Source organism: Terrapene carolina, unplaced genomic scaffold (assembly GCF_002925995.2).
Source record: "Terrapene carolina triunguis isolate 2854851 unplaced genomic scaffold, T_m_triunguis-2.0 Scaffold112, whole genome shotgun sequence".
Taxonomy (NCBI): Eukaryota; Metazoa; Chordata; order Testudines; family Emydidae; genus Terrapene; species Terrapene triunguis.
The window spans coordinates 8,887,400-8,907,611 of record NW_020664463.1 but is presented as its reverse complement, the minus strand read 5'-3'; the positions used below and the strand labels follow the sequence as shown (position 1 = coordinate 8,907,611).

Sequence of the window (20,212 nt, the reverse complement as noted above, 5' to 3'; positions counted from 1 at the left end):
AAAAATCAGAATGGGGTGGAGGGGAGTAAATAGGTTGACTATACAACAAAGCCCATAATATTGTGACAGTCCTGACAACATCTGGTCACCCTACCTCCTCCCCAGATGGTTTGTAAGGTTAGGTGAAAAATTATGATGTGTCAATTTCCCAATTTTTGTAGTTCTTTCAGTACATGTATCCAGTGTAGAATGCTCCCAAATCTGTCTCTGTCTTGGAGCTGGCGGCATTCAACATGAACAGCATTTCAGATGCTCCGGGTTAGGACCCAGGCAGCTGTGTCTTTCTCATGACCAAACCTAACCTTTTCGGTATTCTAATCACCAGGATAAAAGTCTCTTTGAACTGGTGGTGGCTTATTGACTGTGCTAAGCTAAAACACACACCTCTGATACTCGTGCGTGTGGGCCACTGGTTCTGTGATTACAAAACTGAGAAATCTCTATTGGAAACTGTACCGACACTTGCTTTTTGAGGACTTTAAAGGCACCAAGCTAGAGATTCAGGGTTAAAACTATCATTTCATATTTAACTTCTCCAGTGGGACTCATGCATTACCACTCTAAAATGAACATAAGTACTTGTACGAATATCAAGGCAGACCCTGTTCAGAGACCTCTGGGTAGACAACCATAATACAACGAGACATTGTAAACGCAGACCAAAATCACAAGACATCCTGGAATTTGTTAGGAGAGTTCCTGATAATTCTCCTTTACTTTGTTGAACAGAATGGGGCTTTTGGATACCATTGCTAGATCTGGCAGTAACGGTGTCTTTTTCTCTGCCAGAGCTATATTCTGGTTGAGTTAAGCTAAAGGGGTTAAATTAGTAACTTTGAATTTTATAGGATCTTAGAAATTCAAGATAGAAACAACCTGCTAGATCATTAATCCATCCCCTTGCAAATGCAAAATACAGTCCTCAGATTATTATTTTAGTTATATTCCAGTAGCACCTAGAGGCCTCAACTATGATCAGATCTCCACTTTGCCAGGTGTACAAACTCTGAATAAGAGACCACCTGTGCCCTGAAAAGCTTATAGTGTAAAGAGACAAGACAGACAAAGGGCTAGCAGGGGAAACAGGTGTGAAATGACCTGCTCCGAGGCCAGTAGTACTGAACCCAGGTCTCCTGTCTCCCAGACCAGTGCCATGTCCCTGCGTCAGCAAAGCCTTTAAGCATGTGTTTGTCTTTGAAGTCAGTGGGACTTAAGCACATGCTTATGGGGGCAGAGGACTCATCAGGTATTAAATTCATGTGACTGGGGTCTTTACTCATGCAAAAATCCCATTGACTTCAGAGGGAGTTTTGCATGAAGACTGTAGGATTGAAGCCTTGATATTAGCCAAAAGATCGCTTAAAATTTGCACCTATAAATAGTATGTATGATGATATCTATATTCCTCTATGAGAGCTATATCGTGGTTGGTTTGATGGGTTATTGAGGCATATATTCCCATGTTCCATAGATCTCTTTGATTATTGGGCTATGTTGCCTTTTTGATCTTCTTGGGCAGCTTTTTATTTGTTTGAGATACTTTTATGTACTTGGATGCCATAAAGTATGAGTGTCCCATAAATACAATTTATTACCCCTTTATTGCTTTTTACATTTAAGTCAGATTCTCAGTTATAACTTCCCATATTTTACTTTTGATTCCAGCATCCTTGTGATAAGGTAATATAAGTACCAAGGGCCAAATCCTGCTCTCTGGCACACCAGAGTAATTCCTTCCAAGTCAGTGGAGTTGCACCAGAGATGAACCTGGCTTGTTATTTCTCACTCAATACAGGCTTAGCCTTGGATCCTGCAGTCTGATCCACCTGTACAGACACATGTGCCCATGTGAAATTCCAGTGACTTCAGTGGGACTTTGCACAGGCATCTTGGTGTAGCTGCGTGGATCAAATTCAGGATATGGGCCTTGAACTGGAACAGTCCAAGAGATAGAGTTGTGTTCTGAACTACAGTCTAGCTGGAGGAATCGTTCATTACAAATACCAAATCACACAGAGTATGCTCAGTTTTGAGGTTCATTGTACACGTGCAAATTGGGCCAGTTTCTTCAAAAGGTTAGCTGTGTTTCAGGGTCAGCTGTTGTCTAAAGTATGGGTTCGTGTTCAGACTAGGTGAAGTTTGGCAGCTCCTGGGGTTTGGGTTTACAGGCTTGTTTCGAGTTTCTCTTTGAGTTTCAGATTCAATCAAAACTAGTGAGTTTCATAAAACTGTGTTCTAAACTACTTGCCAGCAACCCTTGCATCAGAAGTCATTAAAAGTTATTCACATTCCTCTTCCTTTCCGAGGTAATTTCCCCTCTCTCCCTCCGATGTACTCATTCTAAATGTCTGTAGAGAAGCTTGTGTCCACGATGTTTGAGAGAAGTTGATAGAAGTTCATTTTCTCTTGAAAATGAATTTGAGAACTGCTGTTCTACATCCATTAAAACTTATTCCTGTTCATATTATGTCACTCAGTCAGTTTAAAAAAAAAAAAAAAGCTTTAGTAAACCATACTATATAATAAATGACAAAATGTATGGCCTTTATGTGGATGGTCAGGGTCAAATGAATCCTGCTGTATCAGTATTAAAATAACTAGAGTGGTACCAGATGTGAGTTTATGCCAATGCAATTTAAAATGAAAACTGATAGAACACACCACATAATTAACCCATGAAGCAAACCGTTACAAGGTATTGAGGAATGTAGTAGGCTTAGAAAAAGAATTAGATAGCTTCTATGAATAAGATCTACCACGCTAGCTAGGATAAAAACATAAAAGGGAGATCAGTCCTCATGCTTTAGGACATAAGCAAAGATTCCATTCTTGGAGTAATGCAGAAATTTCCCCTATATGTAGGTTATTCTGTAATGGGTTTTCTTCTCTTTCTTTTGAAGCAGCTAGTGCTGGTCACTTTTGAGACAGGATACCAGACTACCTAGTCCAGTAAAACAATTCCCGGGAGAACATGCAAAGTCCATTAGCTTTGACTTCCTCTCGTCCAATTTTTGGTAAGGGGAGTTTGAATTTGTGTCAGGGATCTTCATGCTCAAGATGCCAAAAAAGAGGCCAGTCTTTGCCAGCAACCTTCTTGCCCCCTTTTTCAAGGCACCGTGCAAGCATCAGCCTTTAGGTACTGTCGTAATGGTAGAAATACTTATGTCTGTTATATGGATAAGGCAGATAATGGAGACTTAGTCACGTGGGGACATTGTGACATGAAGCTCGCCACAAAGCTTGGATAAACAACTGTTATTGGTACGGAAGTGAAACATGGATGCTGAGGAATGCTGAAGAACACTGGGTTGACTTTTTTGATTCTCATTGTCTTTGTCAGCTGCTCCATATTAAATAACAGGACAAGATCAAAACCAAGGATATTTGAAGCTGAACCCAGCAACCATCAGCACTAATTCGGTTTCGACTGCTTTCTTAGTATTGCCATATTATTAGAATGGCAGACCAACAAATTCCAAAGGAACCAAGGAATGCCACTACAAGCCCGGTGATCATGTGGGTGACATTGTGTCCCTGAAACTTTTAAGATTGCCCATGATAGACATCAGCTAAATATCCAGCCAGGTCACCTTAAAGACCTAGCTGGAGATTGATCTGTGTGGTGCTCAAATGACAAGGATGCCATGTCCCCTTGGGATTTGCCATGATTAGTAGTGAATTCTGCAAAGTCCCTTATCTCAATGAAGCAAATCACTTGGAATGAATAGCTTTATTTGAGCATGACTATAGATTATCTTTTTCTTAGGGTACCTGTCAGTTGTTTGCAAACAAGAAAAACCACCACCAGATGGCAGTCCACACTCAATCCTTAACTCATCAGATAGCCACCACACTGAAATAATTTTTTTTTTTAATTTAGTTTCATGATACAACACAGTAGAACTCACTTATTTGAAGGGTGCTTCAGAATCTGCTCTTTATTAAGACAGTGGCTTTATGTCCTTGTTAAAAGTCAATATAATGTTCTGATAAATTGTATCAGTTGGGTCTTATGATCAAAGGGAGTGCCAGAATTAGTGTGTATCCAGCACTCTGCAGGGTGTATCTTTTTAACTGTCTCATGGGTACAAGTTTTTTTTTAATAAAAGAAACCACAATATATAAGGAATGAAGAATAATTTAGTTATGCACATAAAGATGAAAGAAGTACACAGACTAAAGAAGTGAGAATGGATTACTGATTTACAGAGGCACTTTGACCTGTTCTGCAGAGCTCATGAACCCTTGATTATAACTCTTTAAAGAGACAATGTTAGCAACTACTTTGCTCGTTGACTTTTAGTCTCTGTTGTTTCTAGCTTGTAGATAATAATTGGGACATTCAAGATCCCATGTTACTAAGAACCAGATTTTCAAAGCGATTTAAGCACCTAAAAATGCCAACAGGTGCCAAGTGGAATTTTCAAGAGCACCTAAGCAGACTAGGCATCTAACACCCATTTAAATCAATGTGAATTAGGCACCTAGCCTATTTTTGAGCACTTCTGAAAATCCCACTAGGCACCTCTTTGCATCTTTAGATGCCAAAGTATCTTTGAAAATCTGACCCTAAGAGCAAGGGCTTTGTCTAAGTGTGCTTAGCCAAGTTGTATTGTGTAGTGAGGTGTGTACCAAGTTATTTTCATCCAGCCCAGTGTTGGATGTATGTCAGTGTTGCGTGTGTGTGTGTGTGTGCTTTAGAATGCAAGGCATTGTAGAAGCATTAAATCTTATGTTGATTGTTATTTAATGGTTATAACAACTTATTTTCATGAATGTAAGTGGTTATTTGTTGGTTTTTTCCTTTCCTGTCTGGCACTCATTGCATTTTGCTTCATTTTCCGGGTAGCAAAAACTTAGAGGGTTTGTCCACTAATCTTTTTCTTTTTAAAAGATGACCTGAGGATTTTTTTTTTTTTTAAAATTTGATTTTTTCTTTCTTTTTTTTTTTGAAGAAAATTCGGAAGGTTTTTTATGGTTTTTTTTTTTTTTTAAGGGTTTTATTTCTGTTTGTTTTTCACTGTAGAAATATCAATAATGTCAAATCTGGTCTTCCCTAGTTGTGTTGAACGATAACTGGAAGGTATAAAGGATACTTAGGGTGAGATCTTAACCCCACGAAGAGGTGAATGTGTTTTTTTTTCCGTGTGATTGATATTGAGGCTACGGACCATGAGACTGTTCTAGCTTATGCTGGGGGACTACCCTCACATACAGGAAAGTGCAAGGGGAGCTTGCACTTTCCTCCCCCTCACATCCTGTGCTTCGCAGACTTTAGATGGAGCTGAGAATCAGAACCCATGGGGCAGGTTCTCCACCATGCCCGAGTTCCACTAGGACAATAGGGGACGGGGCGGGAGACTGTATGGAGCCAGTTGTGGCTTCCTGATCCTCAACCATGCTTCCCCTGAACAAATTAGAGCTTTGTAGGAACAGCTGCAGTTGATGCCACTGGAACAAGGCCCCCATCTTAAATCAATGGAAATTTGGGCATAGCAGAGTTGTGCTCTGCTACTTCCCCCTTCTTCTTGAAATACCCCTGATATACCACCGCCTCTTTCTTCTTACACCAGGGATTGGGGAAGAGCTGGCACTGGATGGGTTAGAGCTAATTCTGTTCCAGCTTTCCACTGGCCTATTGTTTATCTGCACAGGGGAAATTCTCCACTGTGTGTGTCTGTCCAATTAATACCACTTATGCATCACAAAGTAGCTTTAACACTGGTGTTTTCTCCCTGGACACTGCTCTGGTCTGTTTAATATGTTTTCAAAGCAGTGCCTTCAATCCAACTCTTCTTCAGCCAGGAAGAGAAAACAAGGCTTATTTAAAAAAATCCCCCAGTAAAGGCTTTGAGAATTTAAACCTACTTCCAAGGAAGATTGTCTAGAGTATCGTATCTCATGATCAATCAGGAACTCTGTGCCAAATGCTTCAGGGATGTTGTACAGAATCTATTTAAGCATAGACATAACCAATATTTCTCCAGAAAGTTAATATAATAGCAAAAGTTCTGTTGAATGTGTGCAAAAGTCCTTTGGATGTCTTGAAAGCTAATCAGTGTACTGTTAGCGGAGAACAAAGCAAGCCTAATGAAGATGAAAGATTTGGGAAGTGTATTTTTTTTTCTTTTAGCATGTTGCTCCTGTTGATTGGGTACAGTGTTAATGAGTTGGATATCAAATGAAATGGAAACTGCTTTGTGTTTGAATGATCTCCTTTCATTCTTTGTCTGTCAGTGTTTCCATTAGAAATCCCGTTTTTAACCCAGCCATTAAAATGCTTCTTGAGTTGAAATTTGGCAACTTTGTTTTTTCCCGGATAGACATTTTAAATGTTCTTTTCCTTTGAAACAAAATTTGGTTAAAATCAGTATGGCTTTTTATCTTCCCCTTAATTAGGGAGCATCGCCAAATAGCCTTTCAGGCACTTTAACTGTATTTCCCTGTTTTTAAAAGCAACTTATTTTCTAAATGTGAAAATTTCAAGCCACTCATCTGCAATATAAGCTGAAATATGTAATTTAAATTGCTAGATGTAAAATATATCTTATGACACAGATGCAGGAAAATGGCAACAAAATATTAACGAGACATTAATATAGCCAACAATATGTCCTTAGCAGAGGATTCAAGATGATTCACACCCTTAGGAAACTCAAAAACTTTATTTTGACTACAGTAAGTGAGATGAGCCTCCAGTGGTCAATGGGGGTAGAGCTTGGGACATTCAGCACTAGGTCTTTTACCATTTGATCTAATAGAGTAGCTCCCTTAACTGGTGGTAATAGCAGGCTCTTATCCTTTCTATGGACAAGCTCCTATAGGTAACATACAACATGTTTGGGCACAGTATTACATGCTCCTCTAAGCAAATAAAATGTGAAGGAAGATACTCATGTGGGTAAGGCACTGGGCTGGAATTCAGGAGTTCAAGTCCTGGCTCTGCAACTGACTTCCGGTGTGGTCTTGGGAAAGTCACTTAAAAAGCACTGTCTCTGACTCAGTTCCCCATTTGTGAAATGGGAGTAATAATGCCTTCTGTCTTTCACTCTTGGTCTGTCTTACCTATTTAGATTGTAAGCTTTTCGGGGTAGGACAACCTTTTGCTAAGTGTTTGTAACAGTGCCTAATACAGCAGCCCTGATCTCATCTGGGGCCCCAGGGTGCTCCCACAATATGAATGATAGGTCATCTCATGGGCCACCACTTTGTGAAAGTCTCTACCAGCGCACACTGTCAACAGGTGTTGAGCATGGGAACTTCAGCACCAACATCAGATCTTTTCAACTGGAGTGAAGCCCTTATCCTTTACATGGACTAGCCGCTAGAGTGGGACATCTCACACTTAGCCAGCATGTTACATAAGACATACACGGGTCACAGTCTGAGTATGTAACACTCTGCAGATGACAGTATTTACTAGTACTGTCTAGATTTAAAAGAAGGTATTACATTCTGTACACTGTGAATCCCTCTTATTGTAGATGCTGAGCTAGTGAATTCTGTTTCATTGAAACTCCTTTTTAATTGTTCGATCCTGTGAGGTGCTGAGAGCCTTCAGGTGGTGCTGAGCACCCTCTCTTCCTTGGATTTCCATTCAGTAACCACTCTCAAAGCTCTCGTCCCCCTGCAGTTTCAGCTCCCTAGTGAACTAGAATCAGTCACAAACTGTTCCAATGAATTACACGGTGCAAATTGCAGTTACAATTACCAGCGTGCACATGCTCGTAGGACCATATTCTGGAGGAAAACTCTCACAATGCCTATTGACGTCAGTGTGAGCTGTGTGCGCACACGTGCATCAAGGCAGAATATAGCTCATCGTGCTGTTTTATGAAAGAAATGAAACAGCTGTACTTCATCCACTCCATGAGAATCTGGTGGTTAGAGGTGGGCTGGTTGTTGTGCAGAGCTGGGTCTGATGAATCTGTGACTGCTTAACTACATGCAAAATCTCCCCCATATGCGTGCATCGCATCCACACTGATTCCGCTAGCTCTGAGTCTGCAGGAGTTGCTGCAGAGTGCGGCTTTCCTTATGACTGCTTAGTTAACCCTCTTTATTCGGGTATGGCACAGGAACCAGGATATGCCCTTATAAGATACTTGTGCATTTGCTGGGTCAGTCTTTAGGTATGGAACTGAAGTGGCACAAAGCTTGCCACATAATGAAACACATTTTCTAGTCTCTCTTAATCGATTTTCAATAATTAGAGGTCTGAAGCCCAGACTATTATTTTGTGGTACTTTTTAATTTATTTATTTATTTATTTTTTCCTCGCATAAGCTAAAAATGGCCAAGTCTGAAATTGTTGAAATACAAGCTGTGGAGGCCTAGTATGGTTGAGTTGTTCTGCATTACAAAAGGAGCTGTTGGAAACATACTGTACCTACTTCAAAAAAGTAGCACACAATGAAGCTGTTTAAATAATGATTTATACAGTCCCGCTGATCTGAGCTATGTAATTCACAATGCATGGCAATCATACTATATATTGGCTGCATACTTCTCCTTGTGCTGGCTGTTTTGTTGAAATACAGTTCTGTATGCTAAAGTAACACTGCAACTGTAACAGCTCCATTGACCTGAAAATGCCTGAAGGATGATTTAGCTCAAGTAGGGCCCATTTTAGTTCTGTTTTCATATTTACAGTCTAAATATCTGCAGAGAAATTCTGGATTTCTACAATAATGGAGGGAATTTTTTACTAGCATTCTATTTGCGATTCTATTGTTTGCTAGGCTGTTTGAGGGACCCTGAAAGTGTATTTTGTAAATCAGGGACAGGAATGGATTTGAAGCATTAAGACTTTATCCTAACATAACTTTGTGGTGGTTATTATGGCTTTTGTGGTAGTAGGAAGAATACTGTAATTAAAGATGCACCTCAGATTTTTTTTTTTTTTTAGTCTTCTGTTTTCATTCGATCAGTTCAAAATTGAATTATTCTGGAAAGTTTGAGCATAATCTGTTTAATCATTTTTAACAAAGCAAGTGGGGAAAATATTTTACTGGTTTTTATTGTTTTTATTAAAAAAAAGCCTAATTTTTCTGTGCAGAAGTAACTCAAAAATGACAAAATTGAAGGCCCCAATCCTGCAGTGTGATCTGCCCAAGCAGACTGCTAGCCCCATGGGGAGCCCAGCCCCATAGACATCAACAAGGCTATGCAGATTAATGTTAGCTGAAGAATTTGCTCTGTATTTAAAGTTTTCTCTGATTCCTGCAGTACCAAAACTAAAAGTTGAGCCAGTTTGCTTTTCTTTGTGTGTGTTATCAACAGAACTGTTAACTAAATTCTGATTGTAGGATCAAATTCTGCCCCCAGTTACACCTGTGCACTTTTGTTGAAGACAGTGGAGTTTGCATAGGTGTAACAGTGCAGAATATGGCCTGAGAACATTTATTGCTCCTGATGGTGGACCAAGTGGGAAGAACCCATTTTGACCTCGAGAATCAGGTTGTGTTTTTGGAACTGGCACTTAAATTGTTTGTTTCAAGCTCCTTGGGGCAGGGACCATCTTTTTGTTTTGTGCTTGTACAGCACCTAGCCCAATGGAGTCCTGGTTCATGACTGGGTTCCTAGGGGCTGTCACAATACAAATAATAAATAATAGTAATAACATTTGATTTGGAGTAAACGCGAGAAAACTTAAAAAAAAAAAAAAAAAATCTATTGTCATGCTGTCTGGTGTGGCTCACCACTGAGAGTACTATCCTCAGGACAGACTGTCAAAAAACAATGCACAAACTCCAAATTGGTTGTGTGTTCTATACTTAGATTTCATCAACCACGTAGCAAATGTGAACACCTAAAGCGCTGTCACAGCCTTAACATGGAGTCACAGATGATCCTCTTGGGCACCCTGGTCTATCTTGCTGCCCCGGCAAGCTTGCCTTTTGTGACAGATGGTCCCTTACACCAAATGTCACATCAATATTCAGGTTACTCACAGTCCTAAAGGACCAGTCACTTACCCCAGGTCAATGGTACTTCAGATCTCAAACCAAAGGTAATGCTTGTGGCCAATCCTGTAAACTAAAGGTTTATTAACTAGGAAAAATAAATTAGTTATTTACAAGGTTAAAGCAGGTAAACACACACACAAATGAGTTACGGCCAGGTTTCAAAAGGTAATAGAAGCTGTTATAACATGCCAACTCTGTATGTTTAGACTAACTCAAGCAAAACAGCTGAGGACCACTTGTTTATGCTTAGAAATCTTCACCCCTCAGAGTTCAAGCAGCAGAGAAATAAAGTTTCTTCTGCTCAGGCATTTTTATTCCCTTCCCCCACCATTCGAGCTGTGATGGGACGAGGGCTTGTGCATATACCCTCTTCAGAGGTGTGGGAAAGCAATCAACAAAGTCTTTTGTCCTCTGATGTTCCACAATGCCTTGTCTGGTGTCTATAGGCATTCTTGTGTTGGGGAGGAGATGATACCTCTTGTGGTAAACTAATATTTCACACCTGGTCATGCTTCTCCCCTGACTGTAGGGGGTTTACAGTCTTAGGAAGCATTTTTATAGTTACAGAGCAAACACTTAAATATTTATTGTAACATGGGGTACAGATATAAGTAAGAGTAATACATGCAGCATCCTACAAGTATTTTATGAAGTCTTAACACATGTTCAAATACATGCTAGAGTTATAAAAAATACTAACACACAGGTGATCCAGACTGGTTTCCAGGTATGCATTGGTCAGTGTTCAGTGAGGCCTAGGGGCTTGGCATGAGCTGGCACCTGGTCTGCCACCATCACACCTATAACAGCACAAGGTCATTTTGAATAAGTCTCTTATATTTAGTTGTTTGGTTGTTCAGTTGACTCTCTCATTCTTATAAGAATGGTCATAGTGGGTCAGACCAATGGTCCACCTACCCCAGTATCCTGTGTTCCAACAATGGCCAGTACTTGAGCTTCATGGGGAGTGCACTGAGCAGGGAAGTTTGGAGAGATTCACCCCATCTTCCCCTCCCTGCTCCTGGCAGTCAAAGACTTATGATTGCCTCAAGCATGAGGTTACATCCCTGACTGTCTTGGCTAATAGCCATTGATGGCATGAGATGCCTGAATCAACAATTATCCTCCATGAACTTATCCAGTTCTTTTTTTGAACCCAGTTATACCTTTGGTCATCACAACATTCCCTGGCAATGAGTTCCGCAGGTTAATTGTGTGTTGTATGAAAAAGTATTTCCTCTCCTTTGTATTGAACCTGCTACCAATTAGTCATCCTGTCCCATCTGGTTTTTATATTGTGGAAAAGGTGAAATAACCCTCATGATTTTATAGACCTCTATCACATACCCTCTTAACTGACTCTTTTGTAAACTGAACACCCTAATCTTTTTAGTCTCTCCTTGTATGGAAGCCATTCCATGCCTTTGATCATCTTTGTTTCCCCTTTTCTGAATCTTTTCCAGTTCCACTATAACTTTTTTGAAATGGGGCAACCAGAACTGGCCACTGTATGCAAGGTGTGGGTGCATCATAGATTTATATAGTGGCATTATAATATTTTCTGTCCCTCTCCTAATAGTTCCTGGCATTCTGTTAGCTTTTTTTTACTGCTGCTGCGCACTGAACGGAAATTTTCAGAGAACTATCCATGATCTCTTTCTTGAGTGGTATCAGCTAATTTAGAACCCATTGTTATATATGTGTAGATGCAATTATTTTTTCCAATATACATTACTTTGCACTTATCAATGTTGAATTTCATCTGCCATTTTGTTGCCCAATGACCCAGTTTTTTGATATCCCACAGTAATTCTTTGCAGTCAGCTTTGGACTTAGCTATCTTGAATAATTTTGTATTGTTTGCAAACTTTGCCACTTCATTGTCTGACCCTTTTCCAGATCATTAATGAATATGCTGAACAGCACAGATCCCTGGGGGATTCCACTGTTTACCTCTTTCCATTGTGAAAACTGACCATTTATTCCTACCCTTTGTTTCCTATCTTTTAACCAGTTACTGATCCACAAGAGGATCTTCCCTGTTATCCCATGACTACTTAGTTTCCTTTAGAGCCTTTGGCGAGAGACGTTGTCAAAGGCTTTCTGAAAATCCAAGTATGCTATATCAACTGGATCACCCTTGTCTACATGCTTGTTGACACCCTCAGAGAATTCTAACAGATTGGTGAGGCATGATTTCCCTTTACAAAAGCTATGTTGTCTCTTTCCCAACACATTGAGTTCATTTATGAGTCTGATAATTCTGTTCTTCACTATAGTTTCTACCAATATGCCTAGTACTGAAGTTAGGCTTACTGGCCTGTAATTGCCAGGATCACCTTGGGAGCCCCTTTTAAAAAATTGGGGTTACCTTAGCTATCTTCCAGTCATCTGGTACAGAGGCTTGTTTTAGTGATAGGTTATGTACTACCATTAGTAGTTCTGCGATTTCATATTTGAGTTCCAAATTTTAAAGGATGCCTTTTTGCCCCTAACTGCCTCCATTACTCTGCTGCTTAACCAGGGTGGTATTCTTTTGGTCCTCTGTCTGTCTTTTCTAATTTGGGTTATACATTTAGTCTGAGCCTCTATTATGGTGCATTTGAGTAATCCCCATGCTGCTTGCAAGCTTTTACGCCTTGTGATAGCTCCTCTTAATTTCTGTCTAACAAGCATCCTCATTGAGCTCCCCTTTTTAAAGTTAAATGTTACCGTGGTGGGTTTTTTATCACCTCTACCAGGATGTTAATTTTAATTATATAATAGTTGCTATTATCGAGGAGTTCAGCTATGGTCACCTCTTGGACCAGCTCCTGTGCTCCACTTAGGACTAAATAAAGAATTGCCTCTCTGCTTGTAGGTTCTAGGGCTAGCTGTAGCAACAAGCAGTCATTTATGGGATCTAGAAATTTTACCTCTGCATCCTTTCTTGAAGTGACACGTACCCGGTCAATATGGAGATCATTTAAATCCTCCATTATTATTGAGCTTTCTGCTTTTGTAGCCTCGCTACCCTCCTGTAGCATTTCACAATCTCCATCACCATCCTGGTCAAGTGGTCAGTAGTATTTTCCTTCTGCTGTACTCTTATTGTTCAAGCATGGAATTTCTAGCTATAGAGATTCTATGTTACAGTTTGTTTCATTTAATATTTTACCTTATTTGACTCTGTGCTTTCTTTTACATATACTCCCCCACCAGTGTGACCAACTTTGTCAGTCCTATATATTTTGTACCCTGGTATTACCATGTCCCATTGATTATCCGCATTCTCCCATTCCTGTTTCTGTGTAACAGAGCTATCTGGGAGTTCTAGTTGGGACGTTATGGGGAGCAAGAGCTTGAGACAGGATTTAGAGTGGGCATCATAGCAGGAAGAAAACAAGCTGTTAAAACAGACTTTCAAGCCTGTCATGCTGGCTAAAGGAAATACCGAAGTCAGACAGAGCAGCAGAGCAGTCATTTGGTCAGTAATCTTACTGTGATATCATACCATAAAATCATGACATCATTACATAGGTAATTTTCTAGGAGTTTCTAAAATAGTATTGGTTAGCACTTTCCTCTCCCTCTCAGGCCTGTGCACTAGGATGTATGGAACAAGGGGAGCCTGGCTTTACAGGGGGAAGGATATGAAAAATATAGTATCAATAAAATGTTTAAGAACTCAGTAAAAACATTTCTACAGTAGTTTTCTGTGAAATATTTGGCATATGCAGAAATCATGATGGTGTGGTATAAAACGGTTTTACTGACACTTAATTTGGGTTGACCTATTAAGTTACACGTGGCTTCACCACTTTGGTAATTTTGGGTATATCTACATTGGAAAACGCCCCCCCCTCCCCCCATCAGCCTGTGGCATTGAGTCTCCGCACCAGGCTACAGACTTGTGCTTGTGCTATGGCACTAAAAATAGCAGTGTAGATGTTCTCACGTGGAGTGGAGTTCAGACTCTGAGACCCACCTCCCTTGCTGAGTTTCAGAGCCCAAACTCCAGCCTGAGCAGGAATGTCTATGCTGCTATTTTGAGTGCTGTTGCCTGAGCCAAAGTCTGTACACCTGGATTCTGAGATTTTCTGCCATGGGTGTGGTGGTTTTTTGCAGTGTAGATGTACCCTTGGCTACCTCAAACTTATGCCAATAAAACCATTATACATACTTATAACCTTCATACATGCGCACCCACACTGCTCATGCTTAAAACTGACTTGTTTAGATAACTATATAATGTCATCTCAGTATTTGCAATGTTTCATAGGTATTTTTAATACTGGGGAATGCTGGAAATACTGAGGTAGAATTGTTTCATTATCTTTCTCGAAAGTTTTTATGTGCAACCATCGTGTGTAGGTATTTGTCTGGATTTATGTCTACCTACATAAACGATCATCTCCTTGCCTATGTCCTCCAATGCCAAAAGTTAAATTGTATTAAATGCTGTTAAACAATAATACTTTGTGTTTATTATTGTGTAGCATCTTTCACCCAGGCGTCTCACACCACTTCACAATAGTTTAATGCATTAAGCTTCACAACTCCACTACGACGTAAGTAAGCATTATCATCTCCAGTAATAATGGCTAAACTGAGTCCCCCCAGCAGCTAAACACTGTCCACTTGACTGTCTTCAGTGCAAAAGAGTGTGTGTTTAGTGTGCTCTCTCTCTTTGTAAAATTTTAGTTTTACCTCTGTGCAGTTAGTCAAGGGCAACCCCAGGTAGGAGATGAAGAGTTGAGTTTGACTGGCTACATTGAGATAAAAATTACCCGTGCCTTGTCTAGATTAGGATTTTACACAGTTAGCTCTATCTCGATGGAAAATCACCCCTTTTTTTGCAGTGAAGATGTAGCCAGTGGAACTGAACCCTGGAATTTTGATTTGCAGATGCTGGCTTTAACCGCTGAGCCAATGTACATAATAGGTGACTGAGCAAAAATAGGATACTTGCTGAGTATAAAATCAGTGTAAAAATAATGAAACAAAGTTATAATGAATGCTTTTCTTTTTCAGCTTAATCCACACTATCCAGATGGGAATACTGAAGGAAAGGTCATGGTAAGTGGAATGTTTTCTTTAAATGTACTGCAGGATATTTTGTTGTATTATCAATCTAATATAAAGTATCAGCCCTGGGTGCAAGGGATATTTTTGTTTTACTTACATATAAAACACAAATTATTCAGACTCTTGGTGTCTCATTGTAGCCCATCAGGGTACTGGGAGGTGTAATTCATTAATGTTCGTAAAGTGCTTTGAAATCTTTGGGTGGAAAGTCGTATAGAACTGCGAAGTGGTGGTGGTGGTATTTGCCTATTCACCTTTTCCTATAAGGCCGAAACATTTTCAATTCTCCGTAAAGCAGGAGAAGGAAAGGGAAAAAGAAGAGGGTCACAGAGTATTGAAAAGGTTATGGCAGCACTTTTGATTACCATAGCCTCTATTAGAGTAGATTTCCTGCTGCTTTGAATTCTGCTACCACCAAGCTTGGGCTCTCTCATCTACTGTAGAAACAAAAGCACAACTAAGAACTATTTGTTAAGAAAAGTTTTCTCTTACTTAATAAAAATGTGTTTGGTTTCAGATGGCAAATGGAACACTGTGACATCTCTATACTAGATTGGGGACTGAGTTGTTCAGGGATTGGTAACGGGCTAGGGTGTCTTTCATGTCTAAGTTACTTGGTTGAATCCGGTGTCATATCGGCATGTACCAGCTGGTAATTGGTATTAACCAGTTGATACTGCCTGGTGGTTGCATATGTGACATTAATTGGTTGTCTTAATTCTTTTCAAAGTAGACAGATTTCTACATTGCCCTTTAGCACTGGGCTCTTCGGCAAAGAGACCAAGGACAAAATAAACTTGGTTATTTGTTGAGTTCTGAATCTGTGCTTAGAGCTGTACAGGTCACAGAGCAGACAAAGTCTCGGTCCAAAAGGAGCTGACAGCCTAAGGTCTGACTCTCAAACATTTAATCCAGTGCATGATACGTACTGGCAAAGTCAGTGGGGCTTTTTGTAGCAGTAAGTGTTACTCCCAAATGTGTTTGCAGGGTTGGACCCTCATAAAGAAGTTTATAAGCTAATACATGGAGCAATGAGACTGAGCTACCCTAGCATCCCTAGAGATTTTCTTCAGATCACAGTAAAGGCACAATAGAGAGTGTAAACGCTTTGGCTTACAGATCCTACCCCATCCAAAGCAGAGCATATAGACGGCGTGGGTATGTCTACACTACAATCAAAAACCTGTGGCTGACCGTGCCAGCTGAGCTAAGGGGCTGTTTAATGAAGTGTAGACACTCGGGCTGGTGTCTGGGCTCTAGGATTGGCAGGGTAAGAGGGTCCCAGGGCTTGGGCGGCTGCTGCTCAAGCCCGAACATCTACACCGCAATTAAACAGCCCCTTAGCCCAAGCTCTGTGAACCTGAGTCAGTTGACATGGGCCAGCTGCGGGTTTTTAATTGCAGTGTAGACATACCCTCTGTGGCCTAGTCTTGCCTAGGATTTAAAGATGTGATAGATCATGTTAGCTAGCTCGATCTAACTCACAACTTCTAAAACTCTAGTCACGACAAGGCAAGTTGTATGTTAGCACATGCTAAGGTGGCTGAGTTAAAGCCTATTGGGAATCTGTTACCAACCAATCCAAGTGTTCAAAATAGTCAGTCAGTCCTGTCTCGCTCACCGGCCACAAATCATGAGACTGACTTAAAAACCACAAGGTTTTAAAAAATAAATATGGGGACCTTTTTATTTGCCTCTTGTTTTTTAAGCCTTTAGGGAACTCGTTTTCAAGCTTTTCTCTGTGCTAAAAACTTTTAAAAATGATTGCTGAGGTTCTGACATAATCACATGACTCCAGGAGTTGGAGCTATAATAAAAATGCTCAATGCTGTGGGGATTGACAACACACTTCCTGATGTATGGCTTTATTGGTAACTCAGCAATACTAACTCAACATAAACCTCAACCTCCTCTGTCCTAGTTACCTCTGGACCCTCCTTCCCTTTATATCCAGGTTGGAGCTAGTTGGCCCCATCTGCTAGCATGATTCAGCAGTAACTACTTTGAATCTTAGTGCAAGCAACTGAACCTAGTGTTTCTTAACAGAAGAACTGTGCATTCTTGTGCAATTTTCCATTCTGCTATCCAGTTGCACTGTGGCAGTATTGGCAACTCATGCTTTTATTCTGAGTCTTGTGATAATTAGTGTTTTTTCAAAGCCACAACTCCTGCAGCTAAGAATCTTCTTCTTTTTTTTTTTTTTTTTTTTAAAGATATATTTCTAGCCCTCATGGTTGTGGAGAAAAGTCTGTATATGTGAACCAAGTGCACCCTAAAGGCACAGAAACCTAGAAGTCTAATAAAAAGAACTCAAATTTTTTTTAAACAGCTCATGATTTTTAAGCCAAACGTATTACTTTTTTGGGCTTGGCTCATGATTTTTGAGTGCTTACCATTGACAAAGTTGGCATGGGGAAGCCTGTTCTGTTGCTTCCCAGGCTGTAGCTTCTAAGGTAAAATAAAGTTAGAGGTCTATGGTCTGTAGGTTTGTCAGTTTGGAAGCTTTTTCCAATGTATATAAACGAACCAGAAGTAACTCACTCATCCCTCTATGCAATATTGGGGTTCATTTTCCAGTGCTCTAATAATTAGAGCTCTGCGCTGGTGACAAACAAGCACCCTATTTGCAAGTTAGGCACCCTAATTCCATTGGATTTCAATGGGAATGGGGCACTTAATTCTCTTTGGATAAAATTTTCAAAGTGCCTAAGTGACTTAGGAGTCTTAAGTTCCATTTTTCAAAAGTGAATCTGACACTTAGGAATCTCAATATTACAAATATATTACATATCAATAAGATTTAGGCTCTTAAGGGCCTAATTCACTTTTAAAAAGGGAGTTGAGTCACTTTTTGTCTCTTTTTTAAAAATGTTACCTTTAGGCTCTTTTGAAAATCCTGCAAAATTGCCTAGTGAAGAAGAGTTTTAAAAATCCTGTTTTGGCTTCTGGTAATATTTGGCCTTACAATGAATAGGTCAGTACACTTGTTACATATTTTTCCCCTCCAAAGCCCAAGAGACTATGTAACATGAAGGTCTTCCTGTAATTTAGAAGCCTTTATTAAATGCTGCCTTCTCCAGCTTTTGAAGATTGGAAGGTTATAATGTATAGTGCATCAAAAAGTCAGCGCTGTATGTTACAGCTCCCATTTAAATTCAGAATTGGTGTATTATGCTGCAAAGAAGTCGGTTATTTCCAATCACACAAATGTACAGCATCCACAGGGACACCATAAACATTGGGAAAATGTCAAGAACAGCTGGGAACCTGGGATTCATTAATTCCTTTCCCTTAAAAGGCTGCCGCCTTTGGAAGTGTAAACTAACTCCCTCACAAATGAATCTTTGTGAGATAGCACTAACCCTAAGTATTTCCAAACTGGCATTTACTGATGTTGTGATTTCTTGGAGGTGATTAATATTTATTTATTTTTGCTTGAATAAATTGGGCATTTCTGCCATGGAACCAAAAGGCCAGATCCTCAGTTTGTGTAGTTTGGCATAGCTCCATGGAGTTCAGTGGAGTTATGCTTTACACCAGCTGAGGATCTGACCCAGTGAGTGTTTTCTTTCATATATAATTCCCAGGTGGAATTTTTTAAAAAATACTGTGTCTCTAAAGGCTTTTTCCTTTTGGCTTCCAGCAACTGAGCTTGTTTAAAAAAAATACTCTCTTAATTAAAATTTCATTATGTGTAATACAAGTCATCTGGTTTAAACAAGTGGAGCAGTATTTTAAAAGGCTCAGCTAGGAATTAATTTGGTAATAAATAATCCAAAAAGCACAATTTAAAAATAAGTGTCTTTAGCTTTAAAATGGTAGTGTGTCTGTGCTTCTATAAAGCCAGCAGTCAGACCACTTGAGAGGCTCTGCACTTGCAGAGAGAGAGAGAGAGAGACACACACACGGATGCTGGCACTTTATTATTATTCTGCTGTTGCACACAGGTCTGAATCAGCTCTGAAAACGCATACATTGTTTCTTACAGAATGTCTCTGGCTCCTAACAACAGAATTGCAACGTGATGTCTCTGCTAAAAATGGGATGACTCACAAATGAGTCAATAGGGAAGGTGTTATAGGAGGCTAACTGCCGTGCTGTCTGCCAGGGTTCAGTAAAATGCAGGAGCCAAGGGTGGCCATTAATTTACTCTACTCGTTTTTCATATAGAATTTTTTAACTCGTCTAACCTAAAGAGTTCTGTTCACATTACTGCCATATGAAAATGCTGGTTTTATAAGAGCCTACTAAACTGGGTTAACATATTGAGATACTACATTGTACTGGATTTAACAGGCATTTTCAGAAGTCTGGCTGTTAAATTTAATTTCTACTGAAGTCTGTAGAGTATTCATACAGGAATAGGGCATTATCCCTGTCTTTCTCTATGCCACAGGAGGTGGATTTACCCATTGGAATTGTAGATTGGGTTTGCATTCTAAAAGAAAAGATCTTCCAGGTCTGTCGCATTTTTGCACTGTTCTGTGCAGTTAAAATGAATGCTGCTCCATAAGTGAAGCCACATGCAGGTCTCCTGAATTTTAGGTATAAAAGACGCTGGGGATAGAATGTAGTGGAATAGTGGGGTCTCTTGAGATCTGTGGTGGTGCATAGTTACTAGCAAACCATGCTAGTGGCTGTGAAGTAAAGTAGTCTAGTGGGCACTTGGAAATATCCAGGTATTGGGAAGGAGAAGTCTGATTTTGCCTGATTTATGTTACCTCTGGTTGGACTATAGTATTTGGCTCCAATTACATTAAATTTCTGTTTCACAACATAAACAAACATTACATGTTTTAGAAAATTCCTTCCTGTGTAATGTTAAACCAATGGCAGTAATCCAGTAGCTATGAGATTTTCTGTATTTTATATATAATCTACTGTAACTGGTTTAAAAAATATGCATAGTGTGCTGAAATTTACAAGTCATCGAGATTTTGTGCTGATGCTTTTTTTCAGATTGCATGCATTACAGTGTTATCCTTTGGTTAGGAGTACCGACTCCATAAAGCTCATTGCCATCCATGACCTCCTCATCTGTCACTCCTCCAATCTCGCTGTACTCAATGAAACTTGGACCCCCTGAATTGCTGCCTCTGCAGCCACTCTCTTCTCACACACCTCACCCCATGACTTTAAAAACAAACACATAAACAAAGATTCCCTAGCAAGGGTGT

At 39.9% G+C, this 20,212-nt stretch overlaps 1 protein-coding gene across 1 annotated transcript in view; it reads left to right on the top strand.

Moving 5' to 3' along the window:
- The window catches only part of ITPR2 (inositol 1,4,5-trisphosphate receptor type 2), a 346,451-nt gene that overhangs the window by 90,943 nt on the left and 235,296 nt on the right, over positions 1–20,212 (top strand). The window contains exon 10 of the mRNA XM_026652241.2: positions 14,982–15,026. Within this exon, the coding sequence (XP_026508026.1) occupies positions 14,982–15,026 (45 nt within the window). The remainder of the gene's footprint in view (positions 1–14,981; positions 15,027–20,212) is intronic.